At 56.9% G+C, this 22,463-nt stretch overlaps 2 protein-coding genes across 13 annotated transcripts in view; one reads left to right on the plus strand and one right to left on the minus strand.

Moving 5' to 3' along the window:
• LOC129024027 (PI-PLC X domain-containing protein 1) overlaps positions 1-6,433 on the plus strand; it is a 26,672-nt gene extending 20,239 nt beyond the window's left edge. For 10 of the 12 annotated variants that reach the window (XM_054473344.2, XM_054473339.2, XM_054473342.2 and 7 more), the window contains exon 7: positions 330-4,224. In XM_054473344.2, coding sequence (XP_054329319.1) covers positions 330-568 — 239 coding nt within the window. In that variant the 3' untranslated portion in view covers positions 569-4,224. Of the gene's footprint in view, positions 1-329; positions 4,225-5,847 lie in introns of those variants that run through there. The other 2 variants (XR_010125579.1, XR_010125580.1) reach the window with 2 other exon arrangements.
• On the minus strand, positions 6,007-18,840 carry LOC129024030 (putative GTP-binding protein 6). Its single transcript, XM_054473338.2, has 10 exons — positions 18,472-18,840; positions 16,988-17,125; positions 15,398-15,468; positions 14,675-14,805; positions 13,714-13,781; positions 12,080-12,238; positions 11,171-11,379; positions 7,942-8,090; positions 7,570-7,722; positions 6,007-6,454 (listed from the first exon to the last, which is right to left on the minus strand). The coding sequence occupies exons 1-10, from the start codon at positions 18,818-18,820 to the stop codon at positions 6,331-6,333; spliced, it is 1,551 nt and encodes a 516-aa protein (XP_054329313.1). The 5' UTR covers positions 18,821-18,840; the 3' UTR covers positions 6,007-6,330.
• Between the last annotated feature and the right edge of the window lie 3,623 nt (positions 18,841-22,463).

Here is a 22,463-nt window from a genome sequence, read left to right on the forward strand (position 1 = left end):
TCCGGAGTAGCTGGGATTACAGGCATGCACCACCACGCCAGGCTAATTTTGTATTTTTAGTAGAGGCAGGGTTTCTCCATGTTGGTCAGGCTGGTCTCCAACTCCCAACCTCAGGTGATCCGCCCGCCTCGACCTCCCGAAGTGCTGGGATTACAGGCGTGAGCCACCCACCACGCGTTATAACCAAAGTTCACCTGATTACCTTGTTGGACATGGTGCTTTCAACTCTTAATTCCTGAGATGCGAACCTCTAACAACGTGACTAGGAGGGATAAACAGACGAGTGAGGCCCGTGACCGTGTAACCTCTCCCCACCCTCACCGTTGCAGGAGGGTTGTTCGTGGCCGGCATCAACCTCACGGAGAACCTGCAGTACGTTCTGGCGCACCCGTCCGAGTCCTTGGAGAAGATGACGCTGCCCAACCTTCCGCAGCTGAGCGCGTGGGTCCGAGAGCAGCGCCCGGGGCCGGGTTCACGGTGCACCAACATCATCGCGGGGGACTTCATCGGCGCAGACAGCTTCGTCAGTGACGTCATCGCGCTCAACCAGAAGCTGCTGTGGTGCTGACGGGACCCTTGTGAAGTTCGGGACGCGGCGGCTGCAGTTTCACCCCCGACTTTCCAAGTATTGTGACTTTGTTTGGGCCAAATATTAGTGATCATAGGACCGATGATAATACGTTTTCTTTTTAATAGAGATGGGGTGGCCGGGCATGGTGACTCACGCCTGTCATCCCAGCACTTTGGGAGGTTGAGGCGGGTGGATCACGAGGTCAGGAGTTCCTGACCAACCAGGAGGTGCCTGACCAACATGGTGAAACCCCGTCTCTACTAAAAATACAAAAATTAGCTGGGTGTGGTGGCGGGCACCTGTAGTCCCAGTTACTCAGGAGGCTGAGGCAGGAGAATCGCTTGAACCCGGGAGGCGGAGGTTGCATTGAGCTGAGATCACACCATTGTACTCCAGCCTGGATGACAGACAGAGACTCCATCTCAAAAAAAAAAAAAAAGATGAGGTCTATGTTGGCCAGGTTGGTCTTGAACTCCTGGCCTCAAGTGATCCTCCCACCTCAGCCTCCCAAAGTGCTGGGATGACAGGCGTGAACCACCACGGCAGCCCATAATATGTTTTCTTATTTCTGTATTATTCTTGCTGTGGCGTCTGGAGCCCTTACAGACCCAGGGAGACACTACCCTCCCAACAGCTAATTACTAAACACAGTAACAACCCACTTAGGAGCCGGCCTCCCCTGTCAGCCAATCCCTCGGCTAGTTCTCACACCAAGCCTATATATATGTGTATGTGTGTGTATATATATGTGTATATATGTGTATTTATATGTGTATACATGTGTATGTGTACGTATACATGTATCCATATACATGTACGTATATACATGTCCATACATATACATGTACGTATATACATGTCCATACATATGCATGTACGTATACATGTATTCATACATATACATGTACATGTATACGTGTATACATGTACATATATATGTGTATATGTACATATGCACATGTATATACATATATACACAAATATACATATATACGTATGTGTGTATATATATATATATTTTTTGAGATGGAGTTTTGCTCGTTACCATGGCTGGAGTGCAATGGTGAGATCTCGGCTCACCGCAACCTCCGCCTCCCAGGTTCAAGCGATTCTCCTGCCTCAGCTTCCCGAGTAGCTGGGATTACAGGCATGTGCCACCACATCTGGCTAATTTCGTATTTTTAGTAGAGATGGGGCTTCTCCGTGTTCGTCAGGCTGGCCTCAAACTTCCGACCTCAGGTGATCCACCCACCTGGACCTCCCAAAGTGCTGGGATTACAGGCGTGAGCCACTGTGCCTGGCCGCCGATATTTCTTTAAATTATTTTTAGGGACAGGGTCTTGCTCTGTCATCCAGGCCGGAGGGCAGTGGTACCGTCATAGCTCACTGCAGCCTCAACCTCCTGGGCTCAAGTGATCCTCTCAGCTCAGCCTCCCGAGTAGCTGGGACTCCAGGGACACACCCCCACTCCCGGCTAATTTTTGTATTTTTGGTAGAGACGGGGTTTCACCACGTTGCACAGTCTGGTCTCAAATTCCTGGGCTCCAGTGATCCTCCCACTTTAGCATCCAAAGTAGCCAGGATCACAGGCATGCACCACTATGCCCAGGTAATTTTATTTTTTTGTAGAGACGTGGTCTGGCTATGTTGTGCAGGGTGGTCTCAAACTCCTGGGCTCAACTGATCCTCCCACCTCAACCTCTGCCATAGCCAGGACCTCAGGTGTCAGCCACCACACCGAGCTAATTATTTTTTTTTGTAGAGATGGGGTCTGGCTCTTTTTCTCAGGCTGGTGTGTAGTAGGGGCACAGTCATAGGTCAGTGTAACCTTCAACGCCTGGGTTGAAGGAATCCTCCCGCCTCAGTTTCCCAAGTAACTGGGACTATAGGTGTACACCACCATGCCCAGCTATTATTATTATTAGTAGTCGTAGAAGTATTATGTCTGAGATGGAGTCTCGCTCTGTCGCCCAGGCTGGAGTGCAGTGGCGCAATCTCGGCTCACTGCAAGCTCTGCCTCCCAGGTTCAAGCGATTCTTCTGCCTCAGCCTCCCGAGTAGCTGGGATGACAGGCACCCACCACCACGCCCGGCTAATTTTTGTATTTTTAGTAGAGATGGGGTTTCACCATGTTGCCCAGACTGATGTTGAACTCCTGATCTCAGGTGATCCATCCGCATTGGCCTCCCAAGGTGCTGGAATCACAGGTGTGAGCCACCATGCCCGGCCTCAAGCCAGTATTTCCCTGGCCCTAAATCATTCCTGGCTGAGTCCCAGCCCAGTAGAGCCTGCCCCACAGCCCAGAGTCCAGCTGAAGTGTTCAAAACTTGTCAACCCTCAGCCGTTCCTCAGTCGTGTTGCCCCGTTCTGCGGAAGCCCCTTGAAGGCTGTGGCCTGGGCTGTTTCCTCGTTCATTCCTGCCTCCCGAGCCAAACCCAGGAATCCCCTTGTACCTCTGCGTGGTGTGGCAGCCTCTTCTCTCCGGAAGGGTCAGGAGTAATTTCTTCTTTCAGTGGCCTCTCTGTGCTAGTCCCAGTCACCTCTGTGAATTAAAGTCCTATAGGTACACGGGAGACCACCCCACGGAAGGTGCCCCTGGTCCATGTGGGAGATTCGCACACAGGTTTTCTGCACAGGTTTCTTTCTGCCTCTGAAGCGTGAACGGTCCTAGTTTCAGACACAGATCTTGCAAATACCTTTTTTTTTTTTTTGAGATGGATTTTCCCTCTTGTTGTTCAGGCTGGAGTGCAATGGCACGATCTCAGCTCACTGCAACCTCTGCCTCCCGGGTTCAAGTGATTCTCCTGCTCCAGCCTCCCGAGGAGCTGAGATTACAGGCACATGCCACCATGCCTGGTTAATTTTGTATTTTTATTTATTTTTGAGACGGAGTTTCGCTCTCGTTGCCGAAGCTGGAGTGCAGTGGTGTGATCTCGGCTCACTGCAACATCCACCTCCCGGGTTCCAGCAATTCTCCTGCCTCAGCCTCCTGAGTAGCTGGGATTACAGGCACCTGCCACCACGCCCGGCTAATTTTTAATATTTTTAGCAGAGACGGGGTTTCACCATGTTGGCCAGGCTGGTCTCGAACTCCTGACCTCAGGTGATCCGCCCACCTCGGCCTCCCAAAGTGCTGGGATGACAGACGTGAGCCACTGCGCCCGGCCTATACCTCATTTTCTACATTCCACTTGTTGGAGCCGGTGGTTCAAGTTCCCAGCCAGCCAATGGATGCCAGCGCCATTTTTACTCCCCTTTCCCAAGCAAATCCTGCATTTCTTTGTCGAACGAGAGACATCAGTTTCTCAGGATGGTCCTCAAGAGGGTTATCAAGTCCACGTTGGAATAGGTTCTCTTTGGGACCTAATGACTCATTTTCCAAAAATCCGCTTCTACTTTTGGTACCCAGTTGCCACGGTGAAATGAAGGTGCCCCACATCCAGAAAGACGCACTCCTGCCACAACCGCGGCTACCTCAGCCCCACGGTTCTGCCAGATCAGGGCCCGGGCAGGCCCCGCAGAGATGAAGGAAGAATTTGCAGGGAGCCTCCCTGACTTCCGTCAGCTGTGAATTCTTGTCTGTCAGGAGCGTATCCACAAAATCACCGAATTCATACAGATCGTTTAAATAAATGAACATCATTAAAGTCAAATATGTGTATGAATTTTACTACCACCAACGCAGCCAAGACACCTCTGGCGGCTTTCAGGATAGCAGGCTGGAGGCATCTTTAGAAAATGTTAATTCAGGAGGCCGGGCACGGTGGCTCACGCCTGTAATCCCAGCACTTTGGGAGGCCGAGGTGGGTGGATCACAAGGTCAAGAGTTCGAGACCAGCCTGGCCAACATGGTGAAAATACAAAAAATTACTAAATATACAAAAATATATAAAATAATATATAAATTATAAATATATAAATACATAAAAAATACTAAAAATATAAAAAATTAGCCAGGTGTGGTGGCGGGGGCCTGTAGTCCCAGCTACTCAGGAGGCTGAGGCAGGAAAATGGCGTGAACCCGGGAGGCGGAGGTTGCAGTGCGTCGAGATCGCGCCACTGCACTCCAGCCTGGGCGACAGAGTGAGACTCCATGTCAAAAAAAAAAAAAAGGGTTAATTCAGGCCGGGCACACACAGTGGCTCACACCTATAATCCCAGCACTTTGGGAGGCCGAGTCGGGTGGATCACCTGAGGTCCGGAGTTCGAGACCAGCCTGACCGACATGGTGAAACCCCATCTCTACTAAAAATACAAAAAATTAACCGGGCGTGATGGCAGGCGCCTGTAATCCCAGCTACTCAGGAGGCTGAGGCAGGGGAAATCGCTTGAACCCGGGAGGCGGAGGTTGCAGTGAGCCGAGATCTTGCCATTGCATTCCAGCCTGGGAAACAGTTCAAGACTCCATGTCAAAAAAAAAAAAAAAAGTTAATTCACTGGGTACCTTTTTGAGGTCATGGAGCTTTAAAAAAATCAAGTTGTGAGGCCAGGTGCGGTGGCTCACGCCTGTAATCCCAGCACTTTGGGGAGCTGAGGCGGGCAGATCTACCTGAGGTCAGGAGTTCAAGACCAGCCTGACCAGTATAGTGAAACCCCGTCTTTACTAAAAAAAACAAAAATTAACCGGATGTGGTGGCGGGCGCCTGTAATCCCAGCTACTCGGGAGGTTGAGGCAGGAGAACTGTTTGAACTCGGGAGGCGGAGGTTGCAGTAAGCTGAGATCGCACCACTGCACTCCAGCCTGGGCGACAGAGCGAGATTCTGTCTCAAAAAAAAAATACGTACGAGGCATTTTGTTTTCCCGTGGATGGAGACGGCTAATGTGCGTGTAACGGCTGTACAGCCTGGCCACACGCAGGTGAACTTCTCTCTCTGCATCTCTTAGCGGATGGTCTGTGACACATCACGGTCTGGTTTGTTTTTCTTTTTGAGATGGAGTCTCGCTCTGTCGCCCAGGCTGGAGTGCAGTGGCGCAATCTCAGCTCATTGCCCGCTCTGCCTCCCGGGTTCACGCCATTCTCCTGCCTCAGCCTCCCGAGTAGCTGGGACTACAGGCACCCGCCAACACGCCCGGCTAATTTTTTGTATTTTTAGTAGAGACGAGGTTTCACCGTGTTAGCCAGGATGGTCTCGATCTCCTGACCTCGTGATCCACCCACCTCGGCCTCCCAAAGTGCTGGGATGACAAGCATGAGCCACCGCGCCCGGCCTCACGGTCAGGTTTGAAGCTGCTTCTTTAGTAAAACTATTTGCTTTCCCTTCTACTTTTGTGGAAGGGTTCTCTGTGCTGCTGGGAAACCTGATTTTTCGTCATTTCCCCGACACCACCATGGGAAACGAGACCATCTGTGAACACAGACAGCCGGGCGGAGGGGCCGTCGGTGCCCACCAGGGCCATGGCTCACGGCAGGTGCAGGAGGTACTGGAAATGCTGCTCACGGAAGTAAAAACAAAGGTTTAATGTCCTGCTACCGAAACATTCCGAGGGAAAGCAGTTCACAGCAGGCACCGAGGGCCCACTGGAATTGTGTGGACGCTCAGGCTTGGAGTGGATGCTCGGGTGGCCCGCTTTGGGGCAGGTGCGGCCGTGTCACCGGCCTGCACAGTCATCCCAGCAAATGGCTGGGAACGAGACGGGCGCACAACCAGACAAGGAGGACCCTGCTGCACCTGACACCAGGCTGCCCCCAACACAGTGGTAACGCCTCAGCTCCCCAGGCAGCAATGCCCCCACTCCCCAGGCCTCTGTGGGCGTCCGTTCATCCTGGAAAGAGCTTCCGGAATTTGCCGTAGGCTGAGTCGCTGATGATAACCCTCACGTCGGCCGCCCCGTCCTCAGGGATCACGTCCACCTCCTGAACTGTGGCCTCCTTATGCAGCCAGCTGGGCACAGACGCGCATTGTATGGAGACAAGCAGAACCCGTAAGTATTTGGTTAGTTTCATGATAAATAATTACGCTAAAAAGAGCTTAGCTCAAACTATTCATTCATCAGACTGTCCTGTTTACTCTTTTTGTTTTTTTTTGAGCCGGAGTCTTCCTCTGTCACCCAGGCTGGAGTGCAGTGTCGCGATCTCGGCTCACTGCAACCTCGGCCTCCTGGGTTCCAGCAACTCTCTGGCCTTAGCCTCCTGAGTAGCTGGGATGAAAGGCATCCACCACCAGGCCTGGCTAATTTTTGTATTTTTAGTGGAGACGGGGTTTCACGTTGTTGGCCAGGCTGGTTTTTCGAACTCCTGGCCTCAACTGATCTGCCTGTATCAGCCTCCCAAAGTGTTGGGATTACAGGTGTGAGCCACTGCGCCTGACGTAATTTTTTATTCTTTTATTCTTTTTTTTTTTTGAGACGGAGTCTCGCTTGTCGCCTAGGCTGGAGTGCAGTGGTGCAATTTCGGCTCACTGCAAGCTCCGCCTCCCGGGTTCACGCCATTCTCCTGCCTCAGCCTCCCGAGTAGCTGGGACTACAGGCGCCTGTCACTGCGCCTGGCTAATTTTTTGTATTTTTAGTAGAGACGGGGTTTCACCATGTTAGCCAGGATGGTCTCGATCTCCTGACCTCGTGATCCACCCGCCTCGGCCTCCCAACGTGTCAGGATTACAGGCGTGAGCTACCGCACCTGGGGTAATTTTTTATTCTTTGTAGAGATGGGGTCTCACTATGTTGTCCAGCCTGGCCTCAAACTCCTCTCAGCTCAAGCAATCCTCCTGCCTCGGCCTCCCAAAGTCTTGGGGTTACAGGCCTGTGCCACGGCATCTGGCTGGAGCTTGCTTTCTTATTCGTAGGGAGACCTGTACCCCTTGACTGTCAGCACAGATTAGGCACCTGTTGTATGCACAGTCAGAAATGTACATTTGATGCAAACCCATTCATCTCGTCTGTACATCCTAAAGCTCTCGGGGATCCCACAGCTCCTTCTGCACCCACGAAGAGCCCGTTTCAGAGCCAGAGACCGGCATCCAGAGCAACATCCCGTCTCCTGCCCCTGCAGGCTGCTCACCTGAGCTGCGCCCCTGCGAGCCTCACGCGGAGAGTGAGGATCTGTCTCCTGGTCGCCTTCAAAACCGCCGCATCGAGCTCAGCTTTCAGCTCCTGGAGCCCGTGGCCCCGCAGGGCAGACACAGGCACGACGTTGGGTTCCGTGGGGCTGTACCTGCGAGGGTGGGGATGCCACAGGCCCCGCTCAGCCTTGGAGTGGCTGGAAGAAATCAGGGTCCCCAGGAGTCCACTGCCCACGGGGCACAGCCCGGGGCCACTCCCTGCATCCTGGCTGCCACCGCTGCGGTTCACACAAGGAGACACGGCATCTCCCCACCCGGCTGCAGCACGTGCAGGGGAAGGAGACGCTTGCGGGCCCCAGGGCCGGACTCACCCGGGCACGAGGTCCACCTTGTTGTGAATCTCCACCATGGAGTCCAGGAGCGGGGCGGGCAGCTGCAGGCCGCGCAGTGTGGACAGAACGCTGCATTTCTGGAGCTCCGCCTCGGGGTGGCTGATGTCCCTCACGTGCAGGATGAGATCCTGTGGGCCAGGCCGTGCGGTCAGAGCTGCGGAGCCTCTGGTCCCCGACCCCAAGCTTGCAGACAGGCCCAGGAGAGGGGCTCACACGAGCTCCCAACGACAGGCTGGACGTGGGAGGTACGCCTGTGTGCAGGCCCCTCGGACACCCCGGGACGGGGGCTCCTGGACTAACGGTGGACGCGGGGCCACCCAGCTGCATTTACCCAACCTTCCAAGCCACAGGCGGCAGCTCCGCACCCCTAGACCCACGCGCAAGGGGGTGCCGTATATGAGCACCCAACCACCACCTGCTCACCCAGTGGGTCTTCATTCAAAGCTTTGGGCGGCTTCATCCTCCTGTGAAATCTTTTTTAACAGCAGAATTATTTCCTCTTTAAAGGATGTTTTTTCTCGCGTTTTAAAAAAATCTTACAGGCAGGTTCCTTACGTAAAATTTGAAAAACACGGGAAAAAAAAGCCGTGTGTAATTCTCCGACTTATACTACCGGGGTATCCACGTCTACTTTTTGTTTGTTTGGATGTACTTAATACAAATAAAATAATATTTTTCCTGTAACTGAGGCACTTTGGGAGGTGGCTTGAGCCCAGAAGTTTGAGACCAGCCTGGGCAAGAGAGCGAGACCGTTTCTACAGAAAGAACAAAATTTAGCCATGGCCTGGTTGTGCGTGTTTGGGGCCCCAGCTACTCAGGAGGCTGAGGTAGGAGGATCACTTGAGCCCAGGAGGTCGAGGCTGCAGTGAGCTGAGATCATGCCACTGCACTCCAGGTGACAGAGCGAGACCCTGTCTCTAAAAAAGAAAAATAAAAACAAAAAAAAAATTTCATCCTGGGAAAGTTTTAGACTTTTTGTTTTTTTTCTTTTTTGAGATGAGTCTCACTCTGTTGCCCAGGCTGGAGTGCAGTGGTGCGATCTCGGCTCGCGGCAAGCTCCGCCTCCTGGGTTCAGCCATTCTCCTGCCTCAGCCTCTCCAAGTAGCTGGGACTACAGGCACGTGTCACCATGCCCGGCTAATTTTTTATATTTTTAGTAGAGACGGGATTTCACCGTGGTCTCGATCTCCTGACCTCGTGATCCGCCCGCCTCGGCCTCCCAAAGTGCTGGGATTACAAGCGTGAGCCTGTTTGTTTTCTTAAGACGGAGTCCTACTCTGTCACGCAGGCTGGAGTGCAATGGTGCCATCTCAGCTCACTGCAACCTCCGCCTCCCAGGTTCAAGCGATTCTCCTGCCTCAGCCTCCTGAGTATCTCAGATTACAGGAACCTACCACCATGCCGGGCTAAATTTTTGTATTTTTAGTAGAGACGGGGTTTCACCATGTTGGCCAGGCTGGTCTCGAACTCCTGACCTGAAGTGATCCACCCGCCTCGACCGCCCAAAGTGCTGGGATTACAGGCGTGAGCCACCGCGCCTGGTCCATAATTTATTGTCGGGAGGAGTCAAAAGCGGAGCCCAGGCTCCAGGTGGGATTCAGTTCCATCTCCTCGCGGAGGTGGCAGCTGTGTTCGTTCTTTGGGACATTTGCTGCTTCTCCTTCAGGGCAAAAAACAAAGCTGTAGCCTGAATGTCACAATCTCACACCTCGTTTTCCTGCCTTGTTGCTTGACAATACTTCCCCGTGCTCTTCATGAACTTGGAAAGTCTACGGTACGGACGGAGTGGGCAGCTCACTCAGCTCCCTAGGGCCGGGGGCAGTTCCGGAGCCGAACAGCACCCCGCCCCAAAATCCACATCCACCAGCAGCCTCAGAATGGGACCCTACCCAGAATTAAGATGTCTGCGGATGCAGCTGGTGAAGATGAGGTCGAGGTGGAGCCGAGTGGGCCCTAAATCCAATGACTGACCGGTATGTTTATACGAGAAAGAGAGAGATGTGGGGTAGACACAGAAGAGAAGGGGACCTTGCTTGGAAATGGAGTTTTTGCAGATGTACTTAAGATGAGGTGACCTTGGGTTTATCCAGGTGGCCCCTAAATGCAATGACAGGTATCCTAGGAGACGCAGACACAGAGGAGGAGGCCACGTGGAGACGGAGGCAGAGACTGGAGTGATGCGGCCACAAGCCCAGGGATGCCTGGAGCCCCCAGGAGCTGGGAGAGGCAGGAAGGATCCTCTCCTAGAGCCTCCAGAAGGAAGTGGATACAGTTGAAATGGGTTGAACCATAGTCTCCCCGAAAAGCTCTGTCTACATCCTAACTCCCTCAACCCATGAATGGGACCTTATTCGGATATAAGGTCTTTAGAGATGTAACTAAGTCAAGGATTTTGAGATGAGATGATCCTGGATTAGGTGAGTCGTAAATCCAATGATAGGTGTCCCTGTAAAGACAGCAGAGGAGACGCAGACGCAGAGGAGAAGGCCACGTGGAGACGGAGGCCGAGACTGGAGTGATGCGGCGACAAGCCCAGGGACGCCGGGAGCCCCCAGGAGCTGGGAGAGGCAGGAAGGACCCTCCCCTAGAGTCTGTGGTCAGCTCCCACTTTCTGGAACTGTGGTGGAGTTGCTTCCTGTGGTTTCCAGCCCCCATCTGTGGCCCCTTTTGCAGTGACAGCCTCAGGACCCCACAGGTGTTTCCAGGGTCTCGGTGTTCATCGATCGTCAGGCGTCACCGTGCTGTGTCCGCCCCTGCCCGCACGTCTGTGACACGCACGGTCACTCTCACTGTCTGTCGGGTCTGTGACATGGAGCAGGTGCGCCCGGGAACACGCTTACGTGTTCGGGCATAAGAACACGGTCCTGAGTGCTGGTGAGGCTGCGGCAACCGCTCAGCCTCTCGCCCGGGGACATGGGAGGCTTGGGGGACACTAAGTCTGAACCCCAGGAGGCAGCTGTTGTTCCGGCCCTGAGTTGTGTGGGTGTCCAAGGGCCTGGCCTCTGGGCCGGGTGGGTGTCCAAGGGCCCGGCCCCAGGGCATGGGAGGCTCGGGGGACGCTAACTCTGAGCCCCAGGAGGCAGTTGTCCTGGCCCCAAGTTGTGTGGGTGTCCGAGAGCCCAGCCACTACCTGAGTGTGTTTCCGAGCGCCCAGCTCCTGGGCCGAGTGGGTGTCCGAGCACCTGATCCCCGGCCGTCCCACACTCACCGAGTGGGCCACGTCTTCCAGAGTGGCGGAGAAGGACTCGATGAGGCCGTGCGGCAGCTGGGAGAGGAAGCCGATGGTGTCCACGTACAGGACGGTCATGCGTGAGGGCAGCGTGCCCGCGTGGGCCGTGACGTCCAGCGTGGCAAACAGCTGGTCCCGCGGCTGGATGGCGGCATCGCCCGTCAGCGCCTTGATCAGCGTGGTCTTTCCTAGGAGGGCGTGGAGGTCAGGGTGCTGCCGAGACCCTTGTGTCCCAACTCCTAGCGCCGCAGCCGGGCCCTCCGAATGGAGACCACGGCACCCTCTGGGGGGCCGCACCCCGGGCTACACGGTCTCCGAGCTCCTCGGACACCCCCGGGCCAGACACGACGCGTGGGATGAAGCCACCGTCGCTGCTCTCAGGCCGATGGAGCGGGGCCGCCGTGTGGACACGGGAGATGGTGGTGTAGACGGGTGTGTGTGTGAAGGTGTGGATGGAAGTGAGGTTGTCTGTGTAGATCTGGCAATGGCGTAGATGGTGGGATGGTGTAGATGGGGTGGTGGTGCTTGTATAGACAGGGTGGTGGTATAGATGGGGCAGTGGGGATGGTCTAGACAGGAGGATGGTGTAGATGGAGGGGAGGCTGTGGTATAGACAGGGTGGTAAAGCTCTGGATGGGAGAATGGGGTTGATGGCATCCTCACCGTGGCTGCTGTACCCCACATAGAGACCACGGGAACCCCTCCCCTGGGCACGTCCTCACCGGTGTACCCCACACGGCGACCACAGGAACCTCTCTCCTGGGCAAGTTCTCACCACAGCTGGTGTATCGCACACAGAGAACACGGGAACCCCTCCCCTGGGTGAGTCCTCACTGGTGTACCCCACACGGAGACTGCGGAAGGCCCCTCCCCTGGGCGCGTGCTCACCGCAGTTGGTGTACCCCACCACGGAGATCACGGGGAACTCCCGCCTCGTCCGCTGCCGGCGGAGCAGGTGCCTCTTCTTGCGAAGCCTGTCCAGGGCCTTCCTGATCTTGGCCTCCTTCTCTCTCAGGAGACGCTGCTGCAGCTGCATGAAGGATTCTCCTGAAAAACACCCGAGCTGGTGAGGCGGTGAGCCACGCCGGGAAAGGCGCAAGAGCGGGCGGTGCCGTGGAGGGTCTGCGGGGTCCCGGGGCCTGCTCCTGCTCCAGCATCTGGGGGCCCGGCTGCTTTCCCCAGCAGCAGCCCCAACACTGTCCTGTTCCATGAGAAAGGGCTCTGCTCAGCGGAACGGGATCTCGCCTCCGGGCGTCCACCTGTGAGGTCAACGAGGGCTTCCCGTGACTCGGGGAGAAAGTAAAGGCCAGATCACTATGGAGGCCTCCGAGCGGGACACGGCCCGGGACGGTATCGTGAGTGGGCTCAGTGGGGCCCCGTTCACATCCGAAGTCCCAGAACGTGGGAATGAGACCTGATTTGGAAATATGGTCTTTGTAGGGTCTCAAGATATCATCCTAGGTTAGGGTGGGCCCTAAGGCAACGACTTGTGTCCTTCTAAGAGGCAGACACTGGAGTGACGAGGCCACAAGCCCAGGGATGCCTGGAGCCCCCAGGAGCTGGGAGAGGCAGGAAGGACCCTGCCCTAGATCCTCCAGAGGGAAGTGGATACAGTTGTAGTGGATTGAACTGTGGTCCTCCTAAAAGATCTGTCCACATCCTAATTCCCGGTGAATGGGACCTTATTTGGAAGTAAGATGTTTGTCATAAGTGAAGGATCTGGAGATGAGATGATCCTGGAGTAGGGTGGGCCCTAAATGCAATGGCAGGTGTCCTTCAGAGACAGAAGAGGAGACACAGACACAGAGGAGAAGGCCGCTTGGAGACGGAGGCAGAGACTGGAGTGATGCGGCCACAAGCCCAGGGATGCCTGAAGCCCCCAGGAGCTGGGAGAGGCAGGAAGGATCCTCCCCTAGAGCCTCCAGAGGGAAGTGGTTACCATTGTAGTGGATTGAACTGTGGTTCTCCTAAAAGATCTGTCCACATCCTAAGTCCCAGAACCTGTGAATGGGACCTTATTTGTAAATAAGGTGTTTGTCGTAAGTTAAGAATCTTAAGATGAGATCGTCCTGGAGTAGGGTAGGCCCTAAATGCAATGACAGGTGTCTTTCTAAGAGACAGAAGAGGAGACACAGACACAGAGGAGGAGGCCACATGGAGACGGAGGCAGAGACTGGAGTGATGCGGCCACAAGCTCAGGGACGCTCGGAACCCCCAGGAGCTGGGAGAGGCAGAAGGAGCCTCTGGAGGGGGCGCAGCCATGTCTCACCTTGATCTCAGAGTTTTGGTGTCCAGGAGGGGAGAGCATAGATCTCTGCTGCTTAAATCCCCAGTTTGTGGCTACTGATTTAGGCAAAACCTCCAAAAACCACCAGCATCTCCTATCTCCTCAAATGCTACCAGGAGACGGAGCCCCCAGACGGCCCCCACCCTCTTGGAATCTTCCAGGGCTAAGGAGTGTGGCTGCCGCTGACAACCGCGTTGTGAGGACGCCCTGGGACACCGCGCCCGGCCCTGTTTACCTGACCCCATGATGTAGCGCGAGCCGACTCCTCGGTACAGGTGGGCGACGTCCTTTATCAAGTTCGACCTGGTGTGGGAACGAGAGTGGCTCGGTCTCTGCAGACGCTCTCTCCCTCCCAGCAGAGGTCGAGGTGAAGGTGAAGGGGGCACTGAGTGGGGGCCTCCAGGCAGAAGGGAGGAGCTGGTGTTGCGGCCCCGCTCCGTGTGTAGCTCAGACACTGTGAGTGAGGCGTGTCCCGGGCCGAGGGGACCCAGCTAGCGGGCAGCCGGGGGCAGGCAGTGGGGGCAGCAGGCCCCGGAGAGAGAGCCCACATGGTGCTTTTCTTTTTTTTTTTTTTTTTTGAGATGGAGTCTCGCTCTGTCGCCCAGGCTGGAGTGCAGTGGTCCGATCTCGGCTCACTGCAACCTCCACCTCCCGGGTTCACGCCATTCTCCTGCCTCAGCCTCCTGAGTAGCTGGGACTACAGGTACCCACCACCGCACCTGGCTAATTTTTTGTATTTTTAGTAGAGACGGGGTTTCACCATGTTGGTCAGGATGGTCTTTTTTTTTTTTTTTTTTGAGACGGAGTCTTTCTCTGTTGCCCAGGCTGGAGTGCAGTGGCGCAATCTCAGCTCGCTGCAAGCTCCACCTCTGGGCTTCACACCATTCTCCTGCTTCAGCCTCCTGAGTAGCTGTGATTACAGGCGCCCGCCACCGCGCCTGGCGAATTTTTTTCTTGTATTTTTAGTAGAGACGGGGTTTCACCGTATTAGCCAGGATGGTCTCGATCTCCGGACCTTGTGATCCGCCCGCCTCGGCCTCCCAAAGTGCTGGGATTACAGGCGTGAGCCACCGTGCCCGGCCCCCATGGTGCTTTTCTTCCTCGCGTACCCCCAGAACGACCTACAGGTGACTACAGAACGGAGGGGTTCCTGGAGTGGGCGTGACGGTTGGCACGGCCCCGGTGCCCCACGATACCTGTGCAGGGGGATCTCCGCCAGGGCCACCTGAAGCCGGGCCTCCCTCGTGCGGGCGTTGCAGCGGAAAATGTGTAGGACGATTGTGAAGCGGTCAAACACCTCCACGCCCCAGGCGGCTTCTAGTTCTTTCTGCAAAAGGAGAGAGCAACTGAGAAGCCACAGCGGAAGGCCAGGCCCTGGTGGCCAACCTGAGAGGAAGGAGGACGTCTCTAATGCCTTAACCCTACCATGTCCCCTTCTGTCCCCATCTGTCCCCGCCTGGCGGTACGCTGTGGCGTCCATTCCTTCATCAGGCGGAGTGCAGGGACAAACACCAACCTCAGAGGGAGGGAGGCACCCCTAATGCCTTAACCCCACCGTGTCCCCATCTGTCCCATCTGTCCCCGCCTGGCGGGACGCTGTGGCGTCCATTCCTTCATCAGGCGGAGTGCAGGGACAAACACCAACCTCAGAGGGAGGGAGGCGCCCCTAATGCCTTAACCCCACCGTGTCCCCATCTGTCCCATCTGTCCCCCGCCTGGCGGGACGCTGTGGCGTCCATTCCTTCATCAGGCGGAGTGCAGGGACAAACACCAACCTCAGAGGGAGGGAGGCGCCCCTAATGCCTTAACCCCACCCTGTCCCCATCTGTCCCATCTGTCCCCGCCTGGCGGGACGCTGTGGCGTCCACTCCATCACGCGGAGTGCGGGGACAAACACAGCAAGCCACATCCTGTGGTACCTTGGTCGGAGCAGCCATCCTCTCCACGTTCAGGAAGACGCACGTGATGTGTGGGGACCCTCGGATCTTTTCTAACAGAAAGAGGAGTCCCGTCAGAGGCTGGCCATCTGGGCCCGTGGACTGTGGGAGGAGCCCACGATACCCTTTGTGGGATGCACCCGGAGAGCTCAGTTCACAGGCGTCCCCGACTTCCTGAGCACGAGACCCGGGATCCAGGAAGTCAGCGTGGGAGGGGGTGTGTCTCTAGGGGTGTGTGTCTCACAGACAGACATGCACACGGTGAACACATCCCAGCAGGGACACATACACACATATACGCACACACATAGTAAACACATCCTGACAGGGACAGACACGGACAGACACACAGTAAACACATCCCGACGGACAGACAGACACACACACATGCAGACACACAGACACACACACAGAGTAAACACATCCTGACAGGGACAGACACACACACACACAGACACACAGGCACACGGTAAACACATCCCAACAGGGACACAGACACACACACACACAAACACACAGTAAATACATCCCGACAGGGACAGACACAGACAGACACACAGACACACACACACAGAGTAAACACATCCTGATGGACAGACACACACACACGCAGACACACACACAGAGTAAACACATCCTGATGGACAGACACACACACACGCAGACACACAGACACACACACAGAGTAAACACATCCTGACAGGGACAGACACACACACAGACACAGAGACACACAGTAAACACATCCCAACAGGGACACACACACACACACACACAAACACATAGTAAACACGTCCCGACAGGGACACGCAGACACACAGACACAGACATACAGACATACAGTGAACACATCCCGACAGGGACACACAGACACACACACACATGCACGGAGAACACAGCCGGTGGAACACACACACACACAGACACAAACACAGTGTAACACATCCCGACAGGGACACACACAGACACACATGCACCGTGGACACATCCCAGTGGGGACACACACACTCACACTCACACACGCAGTGAACACATCCCGGCCGGGGTGAGATGCATCTGAGTCAGGCAGGGAAGCCGACCCCGACCTCGGCAAGAGACCCAGGGAAGCTGACCCCCACCTGGGCAAGGGAGTAGCATCTTCCTAACTCTGTACTGTAAGCGAGATGGTCAAAAACCTGGGAAGCACAAGGATCCCATGCTGGACCCCACCCTAAGAGACTGCTGGTGGGGTGGCGGCACCCAGAAGGAGGATTTGGCTGGGGCCTGCAGGGGCAGGTGGGGTTACAGCCGGTCCACTGCCTACCCTGTTTGTTGGACTCTATAAACTGCCCCGACCTAATCTTTACCAGTTAAAGTCTCTCCAGGGCCTGGTGTGAGTCTCGACACAGGTAAAGCCTCACCATCCTCCGACTCCTACTGGTGTGTGCTCCCAGCTGACCTGGGCAATCCAAGAGGCCGCTTCCCCTCTGGCCCCGCAAGACCCGCGTACTTCAGCGTGTCTCGGTTGAATGTTCTCGGCAGCAGCGGACAGGAAAGGAAGTTTGGGGAAGAAGCTGGTCTGCACGGACCCACCTGTCAGGTGCTCAAAGTTCCCTTTGCCGAAGATGAGCTTCTTGTCCGGCGTTTTGGTGGACACGACCATTGTCTGTACCACGGACCAGCCGTCCAGCGTGTGCACCAGCGCTGTGGCCTCTGCCACCTGCCACTCGGCTGCGGGGACACAAGGGCCGCCGTGAGAGATGCTTCCCTTCCGGGTAAGCCCGGGGTCCCCGTCCACACCTGCCCGGGGATGCCTCCTCCTGCCCTTGAGACAATCTCCCCGGAGAAGGCACCTTGAGCCGCCGTTTGTCCCCCGATATGACTCCGTCCCCCGCAGGGCCTCTAAGTAGGAATCTGACGGGGGAAGGACGCCGGAGCCACAGCGGGACACGAGGGCGATCCTGCGTTACATGGAATTTGGGCTCCAGGCGGGCGCAGCAGGGAACCGGGGAGCTGCGGGTGCTCAGGGATTACTGAGGAACCACGGGCAGGTTTTGGGAGGAGAGAGGCAAGAGGTCTGCGCGCTGTTCTGAGCAGTTTGGGGCTTCAGCTGTTCCAAGAATTGACCATTTTGGAAAACACCCGTAAAGAAAAACCACTCATCGACTACAGAAACTTCCAAGGGAAAAATCAACGTTTTTGAGAGTCTGGCACGTGCAGCGACTTATTCATTTACATTTCCTCCTAAGGGAGTGGCGTGGCGTGGCGTGGCGTGGCGTGGCGTGGCGTGGCGTGGGGTGGGGGGACTCGACACCGATTGGTCCGCTGGACGCCCTTCCTTCCCTGACCTCAAACACACCGTGCCTACCTCTAACCCAAGGCAAGAGAAACGTGGGTCCCATCGGCGAGAACCGGCCCACCCAATCCCACGGGGCTCCACCCCATAAACTCCGCCCCCGCAGCCCCGCCCACGCACCTCCACCTATGACATCCTCCCCTCTTCCCCATAAGCCCCGCCCTTTCACCCATGGGCCCCTCCCCCCGACCCCGCCCATGCACCTCCACCTATGAGATCCTCCCTCAGAGCCCCGCCCCCGCGTCACCACCCATGAGCTCTTCCCCTCAGAGCCCCGCCCCTCAGCCACGCCCTGACATCTCCACCCATCAGATCCTCTCCTTAGAGCCTCGCCCCCTGAAGCCCCGCCCCTACGTCGCCACCTGCGATCTTCCCCTCAGAGCCCCGCCCTGCGTCTCCACCTATGAGATTCTCAGGTCAGAGCCCCGTCCCTGAATCTCTACCTATGAGCCTCCCCAGAGCCCCGCCCTTGCGTCTCCACCTATGAGTCTCCCGAGTCCCGCCCCTGAATCTTCACCTATGAAATCCTTCCTGCAGAGCCCCGCCCTTGCACCTCCACCTATGAGAGTGTCCCCGCAGAACCCCGCTCCTGAATCTCCACCTATGAAATCGTCCCTTCAGAGCCCCGCCCCTGAATCGCCACCTACGAGCCCCTCCCCTCAGAGCCCCGTCCCCAGGTCTCCAGCTCCTGTTTCTCCCCTGAAAGCCCCGCCGCGGTCACCTCGCGTCATCTGCGGCTTCCCGGGGCCCCACTTGACGTCAGGGTGAACCAGACACACGCGCTGGGTGCCCGCCGGCAGCAGAGGCTCCCCCCGCAGCAGCTCCTCCTCCGCGTTCTCGTCCGCATCTTCCAGCTCCTCCTCGTCGTCTCCCGCGCGGCTTCGGCCGCCGTCCGCCCGCAGGCCCCGCCCTCCGCTCCATGGCCCCTCCAGATTCACGGGGCCCCTGCGGCCGACAGCGGCGAGCGCGCGCGCGGGGCAGAACGGCGCGGTTGCCCTCGGAGCCGGGCGGCTGCGGCCCACGCGGGAGAGCCGCAGCCCCGGGCGTACGGCGGCCCGCAAGGCCCACATGGCGCATCGGGCGGCTGAGCGGCGGCGGGGCTGCCCACAGGCCACTCCCCGTCACGTGCTCGTGATTGGCGTGCGGCCAGGGCGGGCTCAGGAGCGCCTCTCCACGGCACAGGGCGTGCTTCTCATTGGTCATCCCGCGTCACGTGCTAGAGATTGGCGTGCAACCGGTGGGGGGGGCTCACCAGCGTCTATGCCCGGCACAGGGTATGCTCCTCATTGGTTATTCCGCGTCACGTGCTGGTGATTGGCGTGCAGCCGGGGCGGGCTCACCAGCGCCTCGCGCCTGCAGGGAGCGTGCTCCTTATTGGTCATCCCGTGTCACGTGCTGGTGATTGGCGTGCGGCCGGGACGGGCTCACCAGCGCCTTTCCCCGCAGGGAGTGCTCCTCATTGGTCGTCCGGCGTCACGGGCTGGTGATTGGCACGCGCTGCGGGCGGGGGAGGCGGGGGCGGTTCCTGGCAGACCCAGCCGCTGGTGCAGCCGCTGGCCGGGTAGGCGCTAGGACCCCTAGCCTCGGCGGCGGCGCTGCCCTCGCTCACCTCGTCCTCCCTCCAGTCCTACCCCGTTCCGCGCTGGGTGGAGTCCAAGTCTGATTGCGAGGGTCCGGAACGCCGCCTCGGGGGCTTGACTCCAGCTCTGGGGATCCAGAACGGCGCCCATGGGTCCCTACGTCTGCCTTGGGGGCTCGAGTTCCGCCTTGGGGGTCTCCACGTCTGCCCTGGAGCCTGGAAAGCCGCCGTGGGGGGGGGGGTCCCGGAAGCCGCCCAGGTTTCCCCACGTGTGCCCTGGGGGCTCGAGTCCAGCTCTGGGGGTTCAAGTCCAGCTCTGGGGGTCTCGGACGCCACCCAGGGGGTCTCCACGTCTGCCTTAGGGGCTCGAGTCCCGCCCTGGGGGTCCCTCATGCCGCCCGGGGGTCCTCATGTCTGCCTTTGGGGCCTCGAGTCTCGCCCTGGGGGTCCCCGATGCCGCCTGCGGGTCCTCACGTCTGCTTTGGAGACTGGAGTTCCCCCGTGGGAGTCCCGGACGCCACCCAGGAGTCACCGCGTCTAGCCTTGGGGGCTTGAGTCCAGCCTTGGGGGTCCCGGACGTCGCCGAGGAGTCCCCACGTCTGCCTTTGGGGCTTGAGACCTCTGGGGGTCCCGGTCGCCGCCCAGGTGGGTCCCCACGTCTAGCCTTGGGGGCTTGAGTCCAGACCTGTGGGTCCCGGATGCCGCCCGGGGGTTCTGCTCGTCTGCCTGGGGGGTTGGGTCCAGCCCCAGGCGTCCTGAACACCGCCCAGGGGTCCCTATGTCTGCCTGGGGGCCTCAAATCCAGTCCTGGGGGTCCTGGACGCCTCCCAGGGGACTCCATGTCTGCCTTGGGCCTCAAGTTCAGCCGTGAGGGTCCCGAATGCTGCCTTGGAGGGTGGAGTCCAGCTCCGAGGGTCGTGGAGTCCAGCTCCGAGGGTCCTGAAGTCAGCTTTGGGGGTTCGAACCCATCCATCCCAGGGGTCCCTGAGTCTGCATTAGGGGCTGGAGTCCAGCCTTGAGGGTTTCTACTGCTGCTTTGGGGGCCTGGATGGGATCCAGCGGGTCTGAGTCCAGCCTCGGGAGCCCCTGCGGTGGAGCTCTGAGTGGGGCAGGGGCCTGGGAGATGCCAGGAGAATGAGAGCGGCGCCCCCTGGTCCAGGGGACAGTAAGAGGCAGCCGGTCTCAGAGAAGCTACCCCACAAACTGTTACCCGTGGTGTGCAGAGCGTCCTGCAACCCCAGCCCTCACCAGGACTTCATGCGTTTTTTCAGGAAATCGGTTGTGATTGGCATGTTCCTGAAGAGTCTGCAGGAAACCGTGGCCTTTTTGGTATTTCAGGAGGGGCTGCTAACCCCCCTCCTTGTAGGATTGGGGTATCGCAGCTGCTAATTCCTCTCCTAACAGCCCTGCAGTGCCTGGATTGGAGGCGACATAGGTGGCATTTTCGGCCCGAAGTCCCAAGGAAGGACAGGTGGCTGTAGCCTCCGCGTTTGTGTAAATTAACCTCCCCTTTTAGTTCTGTGAAAGGAGAACTCGATTAGTTTAAAATCACCTGCGTGAAAGAGGCTCTTGATTAGTTTAAAATCACCTGTGTGAAAGGGTCACTCGATTAGTTTAAAATCACCCGCGTGAAAGGGGCTCTTGATTAGCTTAAAATCACCTGGGTGTTTCGTTTTATTTCAGTTGGACTCTGAATCTATCCTACAGCTTTCTGCAAGCTCCAGTCTACCTTCTAAGGGAATAACGGGGCTCGCCTTTCTACGTTACTTTATGTGGGAGTAGTTGTAAAACAGAATGAAGGAGACCGGGCTTGTGCAGAAATGTAGCCACCGTTTACATGTCGGGAGGCTGAGGTGGGAGGATCGCTTGAGCCCGGGAGTTTGACACCAGCCTGGGTAACATAGTAAGACTTTTTCTCTACCCCCCCAAAAAAAAAAAATTTTAGTCTGGTGTGGTGGGTGCCTGTAGTCCCAGCTCCTCGGGATGCTGATGTGGGAGGATTGCTTGAGCCCAGGAGTTTGACACCAGCATGCGCAACATGGTAAGAACCCATATCTACCAAAAAAAAAAAAAAAAAGCCAGGTGTGGTGGTGGTGCCTGTGGTCCCAGCTACTCGGGAGGCTGAGGTGGATCACCTAAGCCCAGGAGGTGGAGGCTGCAGTGAGCTTACATTGCAGCACTGCGCTCCAGCCTGGGTGACAGAGTGAGACCCCATCTCAAACAAGAAGCACCAAAAGGTGTCTGAGCTCAGGCACGGTGGCTCACACCTGTCATTCCAGCACATCGGGAGGCCGAGGTGGGTGGATCACCTGAGGTCAGGAGTTTGAGACCAGCTTGGCTAACTTGGAGAAACACCGACTCTATTAAATATGCAAAAATTAGCTGGGTGTGGTGGCAGGTACCTGTAGTCCCAGCTACTCCAGAAGCTGAGGTAGGAGAATCGCTTGAACCTGGGAGGTGGAGGTTGCAGTGAGCTGAGATTGTACCACTGCACTCCAGCCTGGGCCATAAAGTGAGAGCTTGACGGTGGGGCGGGGGTGTGGGATGGACCTTCAGTGGTCCCAGCTACTCAGGAGGCTGATGTGGGAGGATTGCTTGAGCCCAGGAGTTTGACACCAGCATGGACAACATGGTGAGAGCCCATATCTACAAAAAAAAAATTTAAAATTAGCCGGGTGTGGTGTGTGGGTGCCTGTGGTCCCAGCTACACCACGAGTGGAATTGTGAACAGCCTGGGTAAATGGGGTTAGCTATATTTAGCCTTAAGGGGGCACATAGCCTATTAACACCACTGAACTCAGAATCGGGACCCAGATTTGCCAGGGCCTCTCCTGGGCTCCGTCTTCTCAGTTAATAGACTGAGAGACGGAATGAGAGCTTCGAAGATGCTGTGGGAGGAGCGCTGGACGTCTCCAGGTGGTGAGCTCGGGGACGTGTGTGTGTGTGTGTGTGTCCGTCAATCTCGTAGGCTCCTGGGTTCTGTCTGCCCTGTTCATAGACGGAGACGGAATGAGGGCATCCCCAGGTGGTGAGCTCGGGGACGTGTGTGTGTGTGTCCGTCAATCTCGTAGGCTCCTGGGTTCTGTCTGCCCTGTTCATAGACGGAGACGGAATCCCCAGGTGGTGAGCTCAGG

The sequence above is a fragment of the Pongo pygmaeus genome, chromosome Y, assembly GCF_028885625.2.
Source record: "Pongo pygmaeus isolate AG05252 chromosome Y, NHGRI_mPonPyg2-v2.0_pri, whole genome shotgun sequence".
Classification (NCBI taxonomy): domain Eukaryota; kingdom Metazoa; phylum Chordata; class Mammalia; order Primates; family Hominidae; genus Pongo; species Pongo pygmaeus.